The sequence below is a fragment of the Salarias fasciatus genome, chromosome 8, assembly GCF_902148845.1.
Source record: "Salarias fasciatus chromosome 8, fSalaFa1.1, whole genome shotgun sequence".
Taxonomy (NCBI): Eukaryota; Metazoa; Chordata; class Actinopteri; order Blenniiformes; family Blenniidae; genus Salarias; species Salarias fasciatus.
Window position 1 is genome coordinate 16368606 of NC_043752.1, and position 19795 is coordinate 16388400.

A 19795-nucleotide genomic window follows, 5' to 3' on the forward strand; every position below is an offset into this window, starting at 1 on the left:
GATGTTCTTAAAGTTTGCTCATTTACAGACGCGGAAAAGATCAGCAGGAAAGGTGTGAGGGAAGTGACGTGGGGTAAAGAAGACGGGGAAAAGTAGGAAAACAAGGAGGGAGGTGACATGTGACAAGCACACACACACACACACACACACACACACACACACACACACACACACACACACACCACATACACACACATCAGCACATTAACACGGTGTTTAGCTTGGGAAAAGTCAGGAAACCTCATGGGAGATGAACTGCATGAGTGTGTGTGTGTGTGTGTGTGTGTGTGTGTGTGTGTGTGTGTGTGTGTGTGTGTGTGTGTGTGTCTGTGTCTGTGTGTGTTCTCTGAAGTCTCTGGCAGTGAAAAATGGTCGATTGGCGGTCCACTCGCCCGCACATGTGCCAAACTGCCCTGAGGCAAGACAATGCAGAACCTCCTGATGGAGGAAGAGCAACTTGCATGGCAGCATCCGTCAGTGTGTGTGTGTGTGTTTGTGTGTGACAGAGAGAGACCGACGGTGTGTTCAAATGGATGAATGTGACTGACAGCGTCACGCAGATGGAAACAGCTCAAACGGTGACCGGAGGCTATGAAGACGAACCCAATTGACCATTTCTCATTTACTCCTTCAACAAACAGCAGCAGGTCCAGGAAACGGATGAGCAAAGTCAATGAAATATCCAACACGATATTTCCTATGAAAAGCAAGAAGGAAGAAAAGAAGGGAAAAAGCACCTGCCAACACAGGATTTAATTATTGAGAGTGTGCATCAGCGGGGCGTGCGCCTGTGAGATTTCCCTTCAGAGACTTATCGGGCCATCGAGCAGCGGTACCAAGGAGGAGACCCGGGGTCTGACCCCACGTCCACAGCCGGGGATACATTTCCCACAGGCGCCACAGCCATCCCCCTTCACCAGGTTCTCTCTGGAGAACAGCGTGTCACGGATGCTCTGCTTGCCGTGTTGTCGTAACGACCCTGACCTGACCCAGCTCTTAAATGGGATCCAGTGGAGTGAAGTGATTACAATGATTGTACTATAAACAGCCCAACCTGGCCGGCGAGTATCTGCCTAATTAACGTGGTGCAATAGCTCAGCATGGATTATTCAGGTACTACATTAAGTCAGCACGTGCAGAGATCTGGAATGATGTGATGGTTCATTGTTAAAAGTCCAATATCGCCATTTTGATTGAGTCAGAAGAACTATTTTTTTTTCTTTTTCTTTTTTCTTTTTTTTAAATCCAACCAGCTGGGATAGTGTTCTGACCCCTGTGACTTTAACTTGAATAAAGCGGTATGGAAGATGAATGGATCACAGAGGCTTGGGAACTGTGGAAGTAAGCAGAATGTAGTAAATACTGCCTGAAGTAAATAAATCAAGCTGAAATTTTTGTTTTCATAGCAGAGCAGAAACTTTTCTTTCCCCGACAGTTGCTTGATACAGATTATTCAAAAAATTTAAGCAACAATAATTGCAATATTCTCCCATCAATGAAGAAATAATAATCCGCCCTTAAATGGGTCAGACATTTTCTTAGGCTTATCTGGTTTTAAAGATTATTGATGGATTGCAGTTTCTACATGAACTGAACCAAAGGTTATTCTTTCCAACATTTTGTCAGATGTGGATCAACAAAATGAAAGACTGGAATTATCTCCATCGGTGATGCTGATATTTTGAGTTAAAAAAAAAAAAAAAGTCAACGATGCTGATCTTTCAAAAAAATATGCGACTGCGTGGAAATATTTCTGGAAGTAAGGACTTGTCATTGGTGTGCAGCGAGTGCCCAGGAGGTGCCTTCTGACACAGCCGCTGAGCTTAACTTCATGAAGCTCCCTTATGTGGCCTGATCACACACACATGTGGAGAGGGTTTGTCTGTTTTAATCTTCTTAGCGTGGATTTACTTACCAGCAGGCGTGCTGGAAACCTATGCATCCTGTGATATATGATATGTCGAATCTTTAGCCAGGGCTGATGCCAGCGGATCAGATGAAAAATGTAATCACAATGGATTTTTGTGACGTTTGAAGACGTCGGCCGTCTGGCCGGTGAGGCGTCGCCGGGCGCGGCGCTTCACGGGGGGATCTTGATGGCGGCGGCAGCAGCGTGAGTGGCGGAACGTCACCCTAACACTCATCCAAGGTGACATAAAGATAGAAAATGTTCCCAAAGATAGACGGGGAGGGTTGGTTGCAAGGTCAAGAGCTTTCAGTACAAGTGTACTGAGTCACTGAGCGACAGATGAGCCACCCCCACCTCACCCCCCCCCCACAACTCATACGCATAAAAAAACACACACTCAACGATTCATTTAGATTTGTCTCTTGCTGATCTACCACTTCCTGTCACAATGAGTAGACAGGAAAGCTGTGGACAGGGATTCTAGCCCTCAGCAAAAAACACAGTCATGCTGCTCACCAGACAGGAAGACATAGGAAGAGAATGGGAAAGAGCAAGCAAAATTCAGCCCCTCTGCTCTAAGCCAGTTTTCATCTGAAATATTAAAGCCTCTGCATTAATCTGTCTCCCCTCTCCCTGGGGTGCCGGTGAAGGCTCGGTCTGTCCTAGAGTTCCCTGGAAAAGGACAGAGGCCGACTACCACACCTACCGCCTCTCTTCAGGCCAGCGCCACCTCTCCACCTCCCCACCTCCCCACCTCGCCTCTCATAATGGCCATTTAAGTGTTTGTGTGGGAGTGGGCTGTGTGCTGAGGTGTTCTGAAATGGCTGCTGTAGAAGTACGAGCGCTGTCTGCAGGCGCTGTGTCCAAATCTCGCTAAAAATCTAATTGATTTTTTTTCTTCTTCTTCTTCGTCCTGCACTTTAATTAAACTCTTACAACATGATTAGTTCATTAAATGGTTACTCTACCAAGAATAAGCAGGCAGCAGCGTTGATGGGTAATTAATTCTTAGTACTTAGTACAAGTATGCATGCTCAAGTGTTAAAAAAAATAAAGATGTGATTAATGAAAGAAATTATTTACAGGTGGAAGTTAGATGTTACCGTAAATGCACCGGTTTAGGATTTTTTGGGAGTTGTTCAGTATTTTTCATTGAAGTTTTTGCAACAACAACAATAACAACAACAACAACAAAAAAGCACCAAAATTAATTTTGACCACCGAAGCCTTGGAGCTTTTCACACCTCGGCTAAATGCTCCACTGGCACTTCATGAAGGTGGTGGCACCCATCGAGCCTTTATCTAGGCCAGCAGATCTGCAGCTGGACCCATCTGGCTCTGCCATCTTCTCTCTGTGTCTCTGCGCGTACACACACACACACACACATGAACACACACACACACACGAAAGCACACAAGCACGTGTGGACACGCATGAAATCCATCATGTACCCGAGCACGCACCACGCACGCACGCATACACACACACACACACACACACACACACACACACCAGCTGTTGTGGATTACCAGAGAACAAGTGCTGTATTTTCTGACTTATGCCCAGCGTTTGATGGCCTTACCCTGGATGTGACCTAACACAAAAGCACAGGCTTGCTTATTGTCATGTACAATAATGCTGCACGCTTTGCTTTAGATACATTTCCTCTCGAGTCCTAATGGAAAGAAAATGCTCTTACAGTGGGAAATGACAGGTAGCCAAGCAGTTCACAACACAAAGCAGTCAATGTGGTTCGCACAAAACCACACATCTAGGCTGGAAGCTGGCGATAAAATGCATATTGTGTGTGTTCAGGAGTTCCACTGTTTGTGCAGCAAAAGCAGACAGCTTAAAAGTCTCCAAAATCCTCCGCCAAGAGCGAAGCCATGAATTATGCCTTGTGCTTTATTTCCTTATCTGATCAGGCGTTGACATGGCCACTCAGAGAAATGTGGCTTCTTTTAATCAGGATGGTTCCCACTTCTGAGAAACAGGAAATCTGTCTGCCCTCACCTTCATCTATCTTAACTTTCCTCCATACATTGATCTCACACGCTGACCCTCCAATCTCCCCACTACCCCATCTCAGCTTAATCTTCATTATTCTCTCTAATGCCACAGACTCTCTTTCTGGCTGGAGTGTCAGCCTCATCCTCACTCACCCTCCCAGCTCCTGCTAGTCCCAAACCACCCTTATTTGACACACACACGCACTGCACAAATTGAAAGGGAACGCAGTCCTTTTGTAAAACAGACGGTTTAGGAGTAACAACATGCAAAATAGTCACTTGGGTACCCAGCTGAGGCTTTAAAGCTTAAGTTATTATGAAGGGGAGAGGGTGAAACCATTGGACTGATTCAACCCCAACAACTGCGATCCCAGAACTGCAATAAAATATTCCATCATCTCCCTGAAGCATCCCTGACTCCAGCTGGGATCAAAGAGTATACTTGATGACTGAGAGAGGAGTGCATATTAGTGCCTGCACAGGCAGTGTCTCACTTGTGCCGGGCCCTTCATTCCATTCCATTAATAGCCGTCATGGAAAAATATGTGATAGGGTTTGGTGTCTCCACTTCCTCAGTAAGCACACACACACACACACACACACACACACACACACACACACAGAACAAGAGAAGACACACTTGAGGCGAAAGAAGCCAGTGAATGTCACTCACACGGTCTGATGGTTTTTCACCGAATTATGAAGATGAGAACTTCGGTTGTTGTTTTTCTATTAATGTTTTGGACAGAAACAGAGTTCCACAAGGGTCCCCCCCCCCCCCTCCAGTGTGTCCACTCAGGTACGGCAGTCAGCAAACACAACCTTTTACCATCATGCATGGTCAACATGCGCCACTTTGCAGCTCACAGTCACTTCCCAAAAAGATCAAAACGGATGCCACATCTCGCCCTGGCTGCATCCGCCTCAGACCGTCTGTGACAGGTGTTTTATAGGCAGGAGCGTTGTTGTTGTGGATGTCCTATCAATGATTCAATGCGCCACATCAGACGGAAGAATGAGACAGAGGGAAAGATGTCTGTGCCGGGATGTTTGGAGGGGGAACTTGCAATATATAATTCAGAGAGTCGTCTGACGGCTCGGGTGTGAACGTGACGGACGTGGCGAAGATTCAGGGTTCTTAAAACCTTTGGATCTTTTAGGTCAGTCTGAGTACAAACCGCTGTACTGAGCGTCCTCTCATGATCCTGTGATCCTGCACTCTCTTGCTATTTGAAGAACAGCGGCCTGCACATGCAAAAACACTTAGATGAGAGGGAAAGGTAAGCTCCCACACACGTTCGCGCCAAGCTAAGTGCGAGCTGGCTCTCCCAATTAACTAAGTAGCGCAGCAGGTTATGTACAGCAACTCTCCGCTCGCAGCTGCTCAATCAACTGGCAACGAGTAATCAAACATACATGAGTGCGGCGGGTATTAAAACACTCAATCCCAGACTAAAATAACAGCTAATACTGGAAAGTATTAAGCCTGATAAATGTGTTTACTCCCCAGTGATTTTATTGACGGTGTACTGTGCAACAACAACAGTACCTCCATTGACTGCTTTTTGTTTCAATAATATATTTTGCGGCTGTGTTTACCCAAGTAGAAAACACACTTGATGCCGCTGAAATGAAACAGTCATTTCTGCCCACTATCATTTTTAGACCTTTAAAAAAAAAAAAACCTCTACAAAGCTACACAGTCCAGACTGTGTGCATGTTTGTGTTAATCGGTGAGCTGGAGCAACAAATCCATAGAACTAAGTAAGATGGCAGATTAGACGAATATGAAACACACTGCGCAGCGATCGCCATGCAAGGGCTTTTGTCTTGTTATCTTTGGGAGAGCGTTGACATTATCCCCATGGATAAGGTTTTACTATGCATGGATTACCACATGAGACAAGCTGTGTACGCCCCCAGGAAAATAACATGAGAGGACCTTTGTTGATCCCTGTCTCCATCTCCCTCTCCACTCCGTTTCCTTCTTTCACTACTCATCAGCTCCATGATCAGCACACCTGGGGCTTCTGACACCGTGTTTGAAAATAATGGCATCTGCTGCAGCTTAACAAGGGGCGTCGGGTCACCTTTGATTGTATATTGAAGTGTCGGATTCAAAAATAACCTGACAAAACCTTAATTTTTCGCGGCTGGGTCGAATGGGTTAAATACGGTAAATTAATATGCTATCAATCACAGCACATGCTATTTATATAGAGCAGAGGCTTCCGAAGCTGGAAGCACATATCGTGCCCCCTAAGCTGGATAAAGCGGCAGATAGAAACTGGATAGAGAGATAAAACGAGGAACAACATGAGATCAGTAGAAAAAGACACAAAGTGAAACTACCTCACAAAATATTCATTTCTAATAAACTGTTTTTGCTCTCTTCAAGAAGTTGTTTTCTAAAGCACGTCTCCATTTTTCATGGTATGACACAGTGGGAGATCAGACCATCTGTGAACAAACACTGAGATTCTGCGATGCAGGCCGCTCCTCCTCAGCCACACGAGGCTGTACGTATGGGGGGGAAAAAAATCACTTTAAATAGTGGCACACAATGTACTGTGCGGTTCCACAATAGCTTATCACTCCGCTTCAATTAGTGTAACATGCAGCCTCGCTTTAGCTTTAATCAGCGGTCCACCAGCGCGAGATGAAATATTCTGTGACCTCTTAAAAGACGGTGCAGTCGGAGAGGTGAGCGAGAACAGCAGGCTTCGTTCATGAGACGTGCATACTCTCAACAAATGAAATGGTTCAGGGGGATTTAAAATGGAGAAAACTTGAACTGTGATTAGCCACAATTACCAAAAAAAAAAAGAAAGAAAAAGGAGTGTGTGAAGGAGATCATCTGAAACTCGCCGTTTAAGTTTCTGTAGCAGCGACTCAACAGCAGCAGCTGCCTGACCAGAAAAATCCCATTTTCGAGGGATGTGTTTTTAATTTCCAAGACATCATCTGAGACACTACCACGGCCACGTTTAAAAAGAATCAACTGTTTAAAAAAAAAAAATCAGCAGCAAGAGGATTTATTTTCAATTTAAACCTTAAAGAGTTCTGAGGTAGAAAAATCTATTTTCGCCTCCTGAAGGAGCGACTGTTTTTCCTTTTGGATGAAGTGAGATGGGGAATTACTGGCTCTTGTCTCATTTATTGTTAAAAGAATAAGCTAATTCTACTTCTGTTGCATTCCCCATTATGTAATGCCTAACAAAATAACAGATGAATTGGATAATCTATTTGTAATCCTATTTGACATTTACTGCAAGGTGCAAAGCGATGTGAATGCAAATTATTATGTAAGGCACTGAGCTGTCATGGAAAGTAGCGCGAGAAGCTTAAAGATTCTTCAACATTTCACTGGCATTAGAAAAAAAAATACTATCTGATAACAATAATGAAAGAGTTCTGATTTCTTGCCATAATTTCCTTGGGAATTCTTTGGAGGAAGTGGGAACAGCAGCTAATGCAGAGCGATGAGTGATAGTCTTATCTCTTCCGGTGCCCTCCGAAGATAAGGGCTCTCATTGGCTGGTGCTCGTATTCTCTGCGATGTGGTGAATGAAAGAACCCCGCACGGAGAGCGAAGGAGAGGCAAAGGAGGCTGCCTTAAAATAGAGGACGGGAGGATGAGATTAAAAAAAGGATAAACTAAGTATAGAGGCATGAATGATGGTGGGAGGGAGACGAGAAGAGCGAGAGGTGACCTCCATCTCCACCTCCTCCTCCACACGCCACAACAACCCTCTCCATCTCGAACCGGGGCGCCGCGGCACATTTCCCGTCACTGGGGGTGGCAGCGGGCCACACATTGCAGTGAATCAATCCGACTGCAGCAGCCTCCGCGATGCGCGCTCTTTCCTGCGGGCTCGTCATGTTCCCCAGATGCTACGCGCCGAAGCGGGATCGTGAGAAATGCCGCGCCGCACGCTGTGCGCACCTCCGCTCTCAAGTCGTGACTTTAAATGCCGCCCGGCGCTACGATGACTGGTGCTCAGGCGTCGTGAAGTTCGAGAGGACTGGTGACACAGTGGCCAAATCAGACTCCACAACGGGAAGCTGATTTTCATACCGGCACGAAACGGGTGAGCTGAACACACTCATATACACGCATGTGGTAGACAGAGAGAGTATCGAACCTATTTTAACAGGAAATGTAACTCAACATTAATAAAACTCATTCTTTCTATGTCCTAAAATCTTAAATACTCAGTTTTTATTACCCCTTATACAGCTTTGAAGGATTTGTGGGCCATAAAAATGTTTTTTCATAATAGTTAATGAAGGCTTGATGCAACCTCTGCAGCTGTAATCCATCGAGAGCCGGGAAAATTTATCAAAGAAGAATCCAAACTAGCCTGGATGAGGAACAGCTCTGTAGCTGTTGGCACTCAAAGTCCCTTGGCTAAAATCGGCTCCCAATTAGACTCATCGCAAGGCACCACAACCTGCGTGAGAGACTCACCGGCACCGAAACTCGCAGCTCCCATTTCAACGCTTTTCCGCCTTATTCGTTTGCAAATTGATAACGGAAGCGGAGACCCCACAGGGTCTGTAATTCAATACTGGGATCTAACAGTCTCAGATCAGATATGATGGACTATAATCCGCTCTACAGTGCGGCGAGCACATGCGTGACTGTACCGCCGAGCCCCTTGAGCTATCGGCAAAATCTGCGCACATAAATGAATGAGTGAGAGAATGAACCAATAAATGGAAGATGCCGTTCTTTTTAGGATTAGAGGCAGGCCCATACTGGAGTAATTGAATCTCCTTTGTGGCGGGCTGGTGTGTGAGCAGGCTTGACAGCATGTGATTAAAAAGAGTGTTAGTGAGTCCTTCCTCAACCAGGCTTTTAAAGTGTTCTCTCCTCCCATTTTTCCACTTTGATGGGAAGTAATGTTCGCAGACAATAATGATCCATCTGTTTTCTTTCAATTAGGATTATTTCTTTCCCAAGGCTAGGAATACCTTAATTTCTCTGTAACAATTCACTCTATAGGGGAGGCGCTGCCACATTCACGACGAGACGTGAACCAGTTTTCCTGGGACTCGTGCTCAGGGACGTCTTGTGATGTTAAAAAGTTGCGTATGACTCATGGTGCCTTTGCTTCTGAGAGCCATCCTGCGGGCAACGTATAGTAAAATCCTATACCATGTTTCTGCCATTAGACCACCAAGCACAGGACAGCTTGAGCACTTTATAAAAAGGAAGCCTCATCAATTATTCACACTTCCGGCAACACACATTCCACATGTTTCTCTTCCCATAGATTAATATTTCAGCTGGTGCCCACCACACCCGCCCTACCTCTTCTTCTCTCTGCCACCTCCCGGTGGACATTTTGTCTACATAAATCACACTGTGACATTAAGAAGCCCTAAGATGGCCCCAGCCAGTGCTTACAGTAAGCTTCTCCTCCACCAATCTCATCCTCTGACATCTGCCTGCAGGTCAACGATCACTTAAAAGCATCGGATAAACTTTAGAAACATGCAATGCAGCAGTGAGACAATGGTAGTCTTTGTGATGACACAAAAATACTTGAAAATGAATGACAGATTCAGCAGCTGCATTTGCTAAAATTACATATTAGTTGTTTTTATGTTGTCTATAAGCTAATTGTTGCATTATATATGCTATTTTTTTATAGTTACACATAAGGTTTCCTATTTTTGTTCTCAGGGAAAACAGTGTTAAGTGCTTGATGACATATTTCACGCCTGCATGTAAAATAATTGCATGTGCGGCATTACAGGGTGTCTTCTCTGCACCACGAGGCGCTCCAGCTTCGGATACTGACTCACACTATAGCGGGGATGCGAAACGCACAATCAGCACGACGGGCTACTGGAAATGGTAATGCGAAAAACTCCCTCTAATTGTAAGTGTTTTTTTTTCCAGTCTGATATGTAAATATATGGGAATCAATTAGTCTGACCTCATGTCACGCCGCTCCTGAAGTCTGAGAAAGTTCCTCCGGGTCCACGCCCGTTACGACTTCACAGAAGTTCTGCGTGCTTCACAAAAGGTTAGGGTTAGAGCCGCGGCTGAGCTCTGGGGCCTTCCAACTCCTCTGATGAGGACCGGGCATGTAAACAGCCCGAAGTGCTGCCAAAGAGGCTCAACTCGAGCATCAAATGTCTCTTTTTGATGGAAAACAACATGCAACAAACAGTCCAAGTTTGGAGTCACGGATGTTGGACCTGCAGGCGCTGTACGGGACCGCGAAGCAAACGCAGCACATGTTTGTTTCCCCGTTACCTTATTGTTCAATCCATTAACACGCCGTTCGTGTTGACCTGTTAATTCCAGTTTGTTTCTGTCTGGTATGCGCTGAACACCGGCGTGCACTGTGGTAATGTACAATAAGTGCTGGACAATTGGCTTTGACAGCACCAATAATTGTGTTTTAGGCAGAAAATATTAATTATTCACAGTGTTTATTATTTTGCTTATTATCTCAATTACTTGAGTTGCAATTATTTAAAAAAAAACAACAACCGATGTCACTTTTCAAAGTCAAAGAAAGCTTTGTTTTTCCGTCCCTTTAACAATAAAATCTAAAAATGTGCCAGTTTAGCGGCAATATATATCAGGAAAAACAATTTACTTGGAACAATTTACCTATAAGCCACGTTTTAGCTTCATACATGACAATAACATGCGAGTCTATGGTTGTATTTGAGCTTGTGTAATATATTCTATAATGAGTTTCACTGATTTACATGATCTGCTGAATCAGTTCAGAATGGGATACATCGTGTCGACATTGTGGCGGTTGGACAGAAGTGAAATATTTTACAAAATTCAAACACAGATAATACCTGGAGGGCAATCTGCATAAGAATGAGAGTGATAATAATAGAACTGGTAGAATGGTGGTGGGAGATATGTAAAATGTCTGGCTGAGACTCATTCATTCAGCTGTGATGTCGATATGCCTTTACCTTGCAGCTGGATTCTTACTCCTGGAGCATGCTCTTATGGTTTCTGACAGTCTCCCCATTAAAAATCTTTTTCTCTCTCCCTCTCTCTCTCTCTCTCTCTCTTTGGTATCAGACACAGTGTTCCTGTCCTCCTGCTCCCTTTTATTCGCTCGCTCTCTGTGCCAGTTGTCCGTACTCAAAGCTCCCTCGCTCTCTCTTCCCTATTGATTCTTTGAGGTTCAGTGGGTAGAGCCGAGCACCGGCGGCGGAAAGGGCACGGGATCAATTCCCGCAAAATTTCAAACATTCACCGGGTTGTCACTCCAGGATAATTTGGCTGCGGGCTTTACCCCGCCGATACACTGATGTATTCAGCTTTGTAATTGGTGCCCGTCAGTGTCAAGCGTCTCTGCTAGCTAGAAGTCCGGGGCCAGCTCTGCAGAATGCTGCACAGTTGCGTTCATGAAAATGTAAAAAAAATATGTATCCAGTCTCATCTTTGCCAACATTATGAAGACAATTCATGCTTTCAACATTTGGTGGAAATACTAAAACTGTTTTTTTTGTTTTTTTTAAGTAGCACACATCTCAGTAGGCTTGCGTGTCTGTTTGTTTCTAATGCAACCTGTGGCGAAGCTAATATAAATAATTTCTGGTTCTATCACCATGTGAGCACTTCATGGATACTGAAATAACTTCCCATTCATTTTAAATAATTTAACTTTTCTAAGAACACTTAAATGATACTCTGATGTACAGTGGCATGGCAAGCCATCTGTGCTCATTGCTGGTTGAGTAAACCAGGTATTCCTGAAGAGGCATCCGCTCGAAGGGAAAAAAGAAAAAAAAAATAAAACAAAAAACAAAATGCTGCCTCTGATCTAAACGTTACCAAAAGCTTTGAAGTCACACGCCGCAGTCAAGAAAGCAGTCTGCACTGAAAAGTGACCCAATAACTCTGGATCTACATGAAAAAAAAAAAAAAAAAAAAAAAAACAGGAGGTGAGGTAAAAGAGCTTGCATTCCAACGAGGGACCGGGTGCAGCTGCACAGTGTGCAGACGCAGCCCGGCTTGAGCCGGCCTCGCCGAACAAGCAGAGCATGTCTCCGGAGAGACAGAGGGGTCTCAGAGGCAGCCCAGCAAATCTGAGCCTGACCTCCCTGGAGAAAAAGGAGGAGAGAGAGAGAGAGAGAGGCAAACTGGATTTATATCTTTGTTTTTAATCCCCCTTACACGGTCCACTGGTTCCACCGGAGTACTTTGCGGAGGCTCTGTGTAAAGTCGAGGCGGGGGGGGGGGCAAAAAACAAAAAAACAAAACGAACAAAAAAATAACAGAAGTGCTTGCATGTCAGGAAAAGCAAACACTTTTTTTTATTTTTTTTATGTGATATTACAGGAAACACTCATCTGTGGTTGCATGTTTTCCTGTCTATCTGTCAACCGAAAGGAAAATAAGTTGTTCTGTTTCACGATGCTGTGCTGTTCAGTTTCTGGTCTGCGATTCACTCCGATTGCTTCTTTGGATTCTTTAAATTGCTTCTTTTGTATTTTAGGGGCGATCTGTTTAACCCCTGTCAATCTTGGCAGACAAAGAGCATTTTGTTTTCTGTTTTGTTTTTTTTTTTTTCCACTGGTATTAAAAGCAACTCAGGAATGTTAGCCTATCATTCATGATCAATGTCTCCTTTTTCATTAGGGCTAAATTCATTTTTATTTAAAGGAACAATAAACTCAAGAGCTCTGTTAACTGAAGACCACAAAAAAAAAAAAAATTGTCAGAACAAATGGCAGTAAGATGTAGGTCTAACTAAGTAACTGCTAACAATTAATTTTCTGCAGTGGCAGGGGAGCAAACTGATAAATTAGACCCACAGGGAACAAAAGAGGACCTTTTTTCATCTTTTTTTAGTGTTAAATGCCTTCGGTGCACAGCTGTTTTGATGTAATAGCTGCTGTTTCAGTTGGTTGATTTATGTGAGCCTGCATGGCGGCGTCAGTCTCGACCATTCTGGTTCCCAAATGTAAAGGCGCCGACGCAAAATTCGCCACTTCGAATATATTTTTAGAAAAAAATCACTGGTTGTTCCCCATTAACTGAGGCGACAACCAGTGATCCCATTGGAGAGCAGCACCAGACCCAGTGCCTGGCCATTCAAAGGACTGGAATCAGGCTAGCGAGATGTGCGTGGAATTACAACCACACTTCACTAAGGAAGATTTCTTACAACCGAGAGGAGACTGGAACGGGCCCGGAGCCAACACAACGTCCCATGGTTTCCCAACAGGCATTCATTGTGCACCGCTCCGATCGCCTGTTACATCCTCACTTCTGAGCCGATGGGGCTCGTAGTATAGAGAGAGCAGAGTTGGACGCATAACAGCCTCAAAAAGAGAGAATCAAATGGTAGGTTCATGAGCGTGAGCGCATGCACGGTACATGCTTGCCTTTGTGTTCACTAGTGTGCCAGTTAGTTTTTTTTTTTTTTTTGGTGAAACTGCCCATATGCTCATGAATGTGAGCTGAGAAGCCGAAGTGAAAGGAAGACACAAAGCACAAAAGGAACAAAAATAGACGGTGGAATACAATGACACGGAGAGCAGACACAATAAGAACGGTTGGGGGGGGAGAGTGGGGAAAAATAGACCCCCCCAAAAAAAAAAAAAAGGTAAAACATGTCATTATCCCCAATGGACAAAGCTCATCTTTCTTCTAGGACACAGATTCGTTTACATCTTCACCAAACAGGAGGAGCCAAAGCAGTGAGTAGAGAGGAAGGGGGGCAGAAAACAGGAAGGAAAGAAAAAAAAAAATCACATTACTCGTCAAGATTACCTGAAAGCTGAGATTGTGCGTTGTAAACGCATTAGCACACAACTTAACATAAAATATGAGATCAGTGGGCTGTGAGTAAAGACAAATGTACCTGGAGCCATGTTTTACAGAGCATTTCATCATCGGCCCAGACATTTTCTGTGTATCATTACACTTTAAATAGGATGCATTGCACAACTCTACACACTATTACAATGAGCTTGATGGAGGCAGGCTTCAGAGGAGGCTGCATCCAAAGCTCCCCTCATAAAAAAACAGCTCCGATTTGCACGGAGGGATACTGTCGCTGCAATGCACATATTACAGGGCGTGCATGCAGCACACGAAGGTTATGTGAATAAATATGAAAAGCCACGGGAAAGATGGGAAAACAAGTAATATCAAAGGGAAAAGAATGCGTGCTTTTAACTCGCTGCTGCAGCGCCAATATGAAGCGCCACAGCAATAAAGCAATGAAAAGCTGTTTTAACACAGTACAGCCTTGACTAGACTGAGTAATGACAGAGTCCACAGTCAGCACAGAGCATTAAATTTCAGCCAAATGCGCTCATGTTTATAGTTGTTTGAAGTGACTTAATCCAGTCTGGGCACATACCAAATATGAGAATTCAATGGCTCATTTCAACAGATAAAAAAAAAAAATATTACAGAAATTTAAATAGTAAATGTATAATTCAAGAAAAATTAATTTGTTTTTTTAAAACAATGCCGCAGCTGTGGCTCAGTTGATAGAGCAGGCTGTTTTTTAACTCAAAGGTTGATGGTTTGATCCCCTGTTTATATGTCAGAGTGTTTTTGGGCAAGACACCGAGCACCAAATTGTTCCCCTTGCAAATTGTAGCCCTTGCTATGAATAGGTGAACATGTCTAACAGTGTGAGGCACTTTGAAACCGCTAAAGCTGTAAAAACATTTTATAAGTACAGTCCATTTACAATGGCACACATAGTACTCCACTTTCTCTGTTCAATAAAATGTTTCCCCAAACAACAGTAGCCCTTAAAAATGAAGCCTGCGGTGTATTTGTGTGTTGAAATGTTTTTTTTTTTTTTTTTTTTCCGGACAAACAGTTCACACAGTTACTGATAGACAAGAAGCAATGTATTCAATCTGTTTTACACAAAGAACAATTAGCCTGCAGTCAAATGCGTGTAAGATAATCATTCATGCAGAGGCTAAGGGCCATGTTAATAGACTGGATCTGAAAACCCTTGGCAAAAAAAAAAAAAAGTAATAAGTAAACATCACATTAGTGAAATGTCAACAGGAAAAAAAATCACATCCTGCAATGAAATTGTATCATTACACCTTGAATACTGAAATAAAAGTGATGAAATGTCATGCCACTCTGGCTCATCCAGTCTGTGTATGTATGGAAAGTGAGCGCCGGAGTGTCGATGCTGCCAAGATCGCTTTCTCTGCTAACATTTCCATCCTCCAATAATATCTCTTCATGGATTTGCACATGTTATGACAGTGATCAACAGCTCTCGTGTGCTGATAACAATAGCCGTAAGACTGCCATAACTCTCTGCTGAGGTATCTGGCTGTTAAAATGACAGTGCACATTGCTTTGAAGATATTAATGATGTTTTTCTGTTTTTTTTCCTGAACAACCGGCAGACAGGTGCAGAACCACAGGATCTATTTCTTCAAATATCAAATGTTTGCCTGAGGGTTTTATTTTTTTAAAATCTCCATAACTGATGTAATCCATAATCCATTCCTACCTTTGCCCACCAGAAAATGTTCTTGCTGCTGCTGCTGCAATGATTTTGGTGAACGCTGGACGGGTAGTGAGTGGGGTAGGTTTTCTGTGCTCCAGCATTTGGTTTGCATGCTAATTTTATTGAGCATCATGGTTTCAGTACAAGTTGGGAGGAAATTGTTTTTATTGATTTCAAACTCTGCCACTCGGTGACGCATTGGTTATCTTAATGTGTTGAGTTTGCATGGTCCCCCTGTGCATTTGTGAGGGAGGACCGTGGCACTTTGACACCTCGGTACAGTTCAGAGACCTGTCTGCTGGGTTAATTAGTGATTCTGACTGGCCTGTAGGTGTGAATGTGAGTGTGTGTGATCGTTTGTCTCTCTGTGTTAGCGCGGTGATGGACTGGCTGTCTGTCGAGTGTCTTCCCCCGCCTTTCGCTCATTGTCAGGCGGGATTGACTCCAGCCGCCGCCGGCAGCAGAAAGTTGGATGGGGCGGGTTAAAAAGATGGATTGATTGCTGATTTCAATCTGATTGAATATGGCAGAGTTGTGTTTCTAGGGCTTGTAAAGTGCCACCTGCTGCCAGACAGATATTTACCAAAAGTACAAGAATCAACAAGTGGGATAAAATGTCAGAAAACATGATGTCAGCGTGTAGGATGGAACCTAATCCAAATAAAAAAACAAAAATGAATTAATATTACATAGGCTTTAACGAAGAGATGGTGGCTTTACAAAGTGGGCCTCAGCTTTTGAAGACTGTGCCCTTTTATAGTATACAGTACAAACAGATGCTCACACGAGGGGGCTGCCCGCTTTGGCAGCTTTCAGCTGTTTGGCAGCTCTTTGTCGAGTGATGTAATTGACTCTCGAGCAGCGGGTTGTTTTGCAGAAGGAGCCTGATGACTTTTGATAGGCGTTTCTATACATCCGGCACCGCTGGACTCTGAGGTCCCTGAACATTATAAGCCCACCAAAGCCAGTTTTCTCCTTTAGAGTACAATTTCCTAAGCAGCTCCACTTGCAGCCATTATACACACGGTTTGATCCCCACTGTTCAAACGCCTCTCCTGGAAATACTGCCCTCACCTTTAGAGAAGGAATGTCATTTGATCGCTATTTGTCAGTGGAGTCGATGCCATCGATGCAGCCCAGCGGATAAACAAGAGGATGTGACCAACCAGCACGGTTGTTGAAACATATGATCCACAAGCAGAAAATAATGGTTTCACTTTTCATATTAACATTTTTTTCCAGTTGTCCTCTCAAGCACTTTGCCAAAAGATGAATAGGAAACTATTTCATAATTCATTCCCATAATAAGCCCTTTTACAGGAAGCAAAGGAGAAAATGCAACTAAATATAGATTATCGTGAGCAAAAACTGAGTATTAAATCAAAGGCACCAATTAAATCCTCACAAAGTTCCAGCAGCGTTTATGAAAAAAGAATTAAAAAAAAGTGTTTCTTAAGTTGGAGAAACACCAAATTCTACAAAGCCTTACTCGCGCTCATGATCGCATCCTGCCCCGCCCACATCCAAAGCATGTCCCTTGTGGAATTAATAATCACGAAGCCCTCCTTCTTTACACAATGCAAAATATGCAAAATTCATCGCTCCCCTGCTTTATGCTCTCCATCTCCCTCAAGCCTTTTCTTCACTTAGCCCTCTCCATCTGCCATCTATCTCTCCTCATAGCTCCCACTCCCGTCCTCCTGCTTTGTTATGCTCGCCGCATTCACTCCCTTCCTCCGCCATTCTCTTCAACTTTATGTCGTTTTCAAAGTATTCCTCTTCTCCCCCCCCCCATTTTCGTCCTTGCTTATTTCCACTTGTACCGTGAAACCCTTTTCTCCTCCCCGCACGCGTCTTATTTCCCCCTAAGCCTCGTTTTTTCCCCCCCTCGGCCTCCCTCTCCACATCCCCCTGCAGTGTGAAAGCAGTCCCTGAGACATTCTGCTCCCAGTATCCTTTCATCTAAATGGGATGTGTGGCCTTGCTATATCTGATTCCTCCAGACAGGAGGTGAGAGCTAGCCTTTCTCCCACTTCGGCACCTCACCAACTCTTGCTATTTGTTTTCATAACACGGACACGCCGTCCTCAGTCGCAAAGCTCGAACGTCCCAACTCTCAGAGACAAAACAATATCAAATCTGATAGATGGAACCTTGCATTTAATGGTACTTAAACCACTGAGTGAAAAAAGAAAAAAAACTCCCTCGGAGGTAAGATTCATATCGGATTAATGCACGAGTGATAGATAAAGACGAGAGGGGTGAAAATACTGAGAATATCCCCTGATATCTGCCTGTGCTAATGAATACGATTAATGTTAAGCTGCTGGAGTATCCACTTTCCATGTGGACATAAAAGGAAAAAATATATTCTGAGACAGTGAGGCACAACAAAGTATTTCATATGAAAGGATTTTTCTACGTATGGATATAGGGGACAACTGAAAAATAACAATGAAACACGGTTCCTGCCGTAAAGGCCCACAAAAGAGCCTTTGTGGAAGAAGCATCGCGAGTTTCACAGGTATCTTTGACCCTCTGCATCTCGGTAATATGAAAAATTAGACTCACGTGTTCGGAAGCGATGGTGCGGCCGAGTCGAGGGGCCTCTGCCTGGGCGTCCATAATTCAAGCGCAACGTTGGCTTGACCGGCGCCGCCGGCTGGGAGGTGGTCAGCTGGGCCTTGGCGGTGGTCTTCACGGTGGCCGTGCTCGTGGCGGAGGCCGTGGTGGTCACCAGAGTCTGTCCCGGTTTGGGGTTGGCAACTCCATTACGTCCATTGCTGCTGCTTCCTTTACTTCGAGGGGGGAACTCCTTGGCGCCGGGCGGCCGGGTGGTGCGGGCCGCGGAGGTGGTCGCCACAGTTCCGCTGACGCGCGTCCCGACGCGGTTGTGAAGGTGTGGGGCGTGGTTGCCGTCTCCGGTGGCAGTGCTGCCGTTGGCAGAATGGTTTGCTGGTGGCTCTGAGCGAGTTCTTGGTGCGGGAGCTGTGCCGTCCGCGGCCAGCGGCGTGGTGGTCGACATGAAAGCTGTGGTGGAGGCGGCTAAAGTCGTGGTGGTGGTGGAAACGTCAGGCCCCTTGGGCATGGCACTGGGTTTGGAGAGGAATATTGGGTCTTGTCCAATGCTACCTTTCGGATCCACCAGATCAGTGGGGACGTAATCTTGGACGGATCCCACCACGATCCACTTCAGCAGCATGAGGCTGAGTCCCAGTCCCACAAAGCCCATGACGAGGGGCACGGCGCACAGCCAGGTCTGCTGGCGAGGCCACACGGCACAGGGGCCACAGCGGAGAGGGCCCGGGGCTCGAGGAGACGCCTGCTCAGCCCCTGGCTCCTCCAGCGTCATGGCCGCCAGGGTGCTGGCTCCTGAGCGCTCGCTCATCTTTGCTGGAGATTTAGTTTTTTTTCTCTTCTTCTTTTCTCGGCGGTTTTCAGGAGGTCAAACAGGTGGCCGAGAGATACAAGGACATGTACAAGGAAGGAGATGTGGTGCAGAGGAAATGCTATGCATCTTAAGTAAATACCAAGACAAAGCCTAGCCTATATCTCGAACATGCACAAACATTACACGTGAACTGAAACGCACAGGCAGGGTATATACTCACTGTCACGTACGACTAATTAAAAAGCTGGCACAGCACTCGTATGCATACACAAGCAGTATAACCTACACTCCCTCTGGCGGACAACAAACCAAACACACACACAGGCGCGCGCACAAACACACGCTGACGCACACACACACACACACACACACCACACACAGACGGACAGACAGACAGACAGGCGCACACACATGCACCAGGAATAAAGCCGCACGCTTCCCCCCCCCCCACCACCACCTCCCCGGCGAGCGCACAGGTTATGGACAGGTGAGAGAGCGAGGCGAGGGTGGAGGAGGGAGAGGGAGTGGGTGGAGGAGGTGGAGAAAGGGGGGGGGGGGGTCTCACTGGAGTTCAGCGCTAACGAAGCGATGATAAATCCCAAGGTGCCTCACTCCCTTGTTAAGAAGTCGTCGCAGGAAAAAAAAAAAAAAAAAAAAAAAAGCAGAAGAAGAAGAAGAAGAAGGGAGAAGGATATCGATCCGGTGCGCGCTGGGCTTCAGACTGGCGCTGTAAATCCATGTGCGTGTGTGCGTGCGTGCGCAGACCGACAAGCCAGGCAACGGCGGCACCCTTCTCCGCGCGCAATCGGTTGATTATCGGCCGCATATGGGTCTTTCAAAAATAAAAAAAATTAAAAAATGAAAATAAAAAAATACAAACCAGTGGCCGGTTCTCGTGCCGCACAGTCCCGTCAGGCTGCGTCGGAGTTCATCCCTCCTCTCCTGCACGCGCAGCGTCTCTGTAGGCTGCCTCAACTTTACTGCTGC

The 19795-nt window shown here is 45.1% G+C and overlaps 1 protein-coding gene across 1 annotated transcript in view; it reads right to left on the reverse strand.

Annotated features, from left to right (window-relative positions):
• LOC115393799 (pro-neuregulin-3, membrane-bound isoform) overlaps window positions 1-19173 on the reverse strand; it is a 177840-nt gene extending 158667 nt beyond the window's left edge. Inside the window, 1 exon segment of the mRNA XM_075410431.1 lies at window positions 17989-19173. Within this exon segment, the coding sequence (XP_075266546.1) occupies window positions 17989-18805 (817 nt within the window). The 5' untranslated portion in view covers window positions 18806-19173.
• Between the last annotated feature and the right edge of the window lie 622 nt (window positions 19174-19795).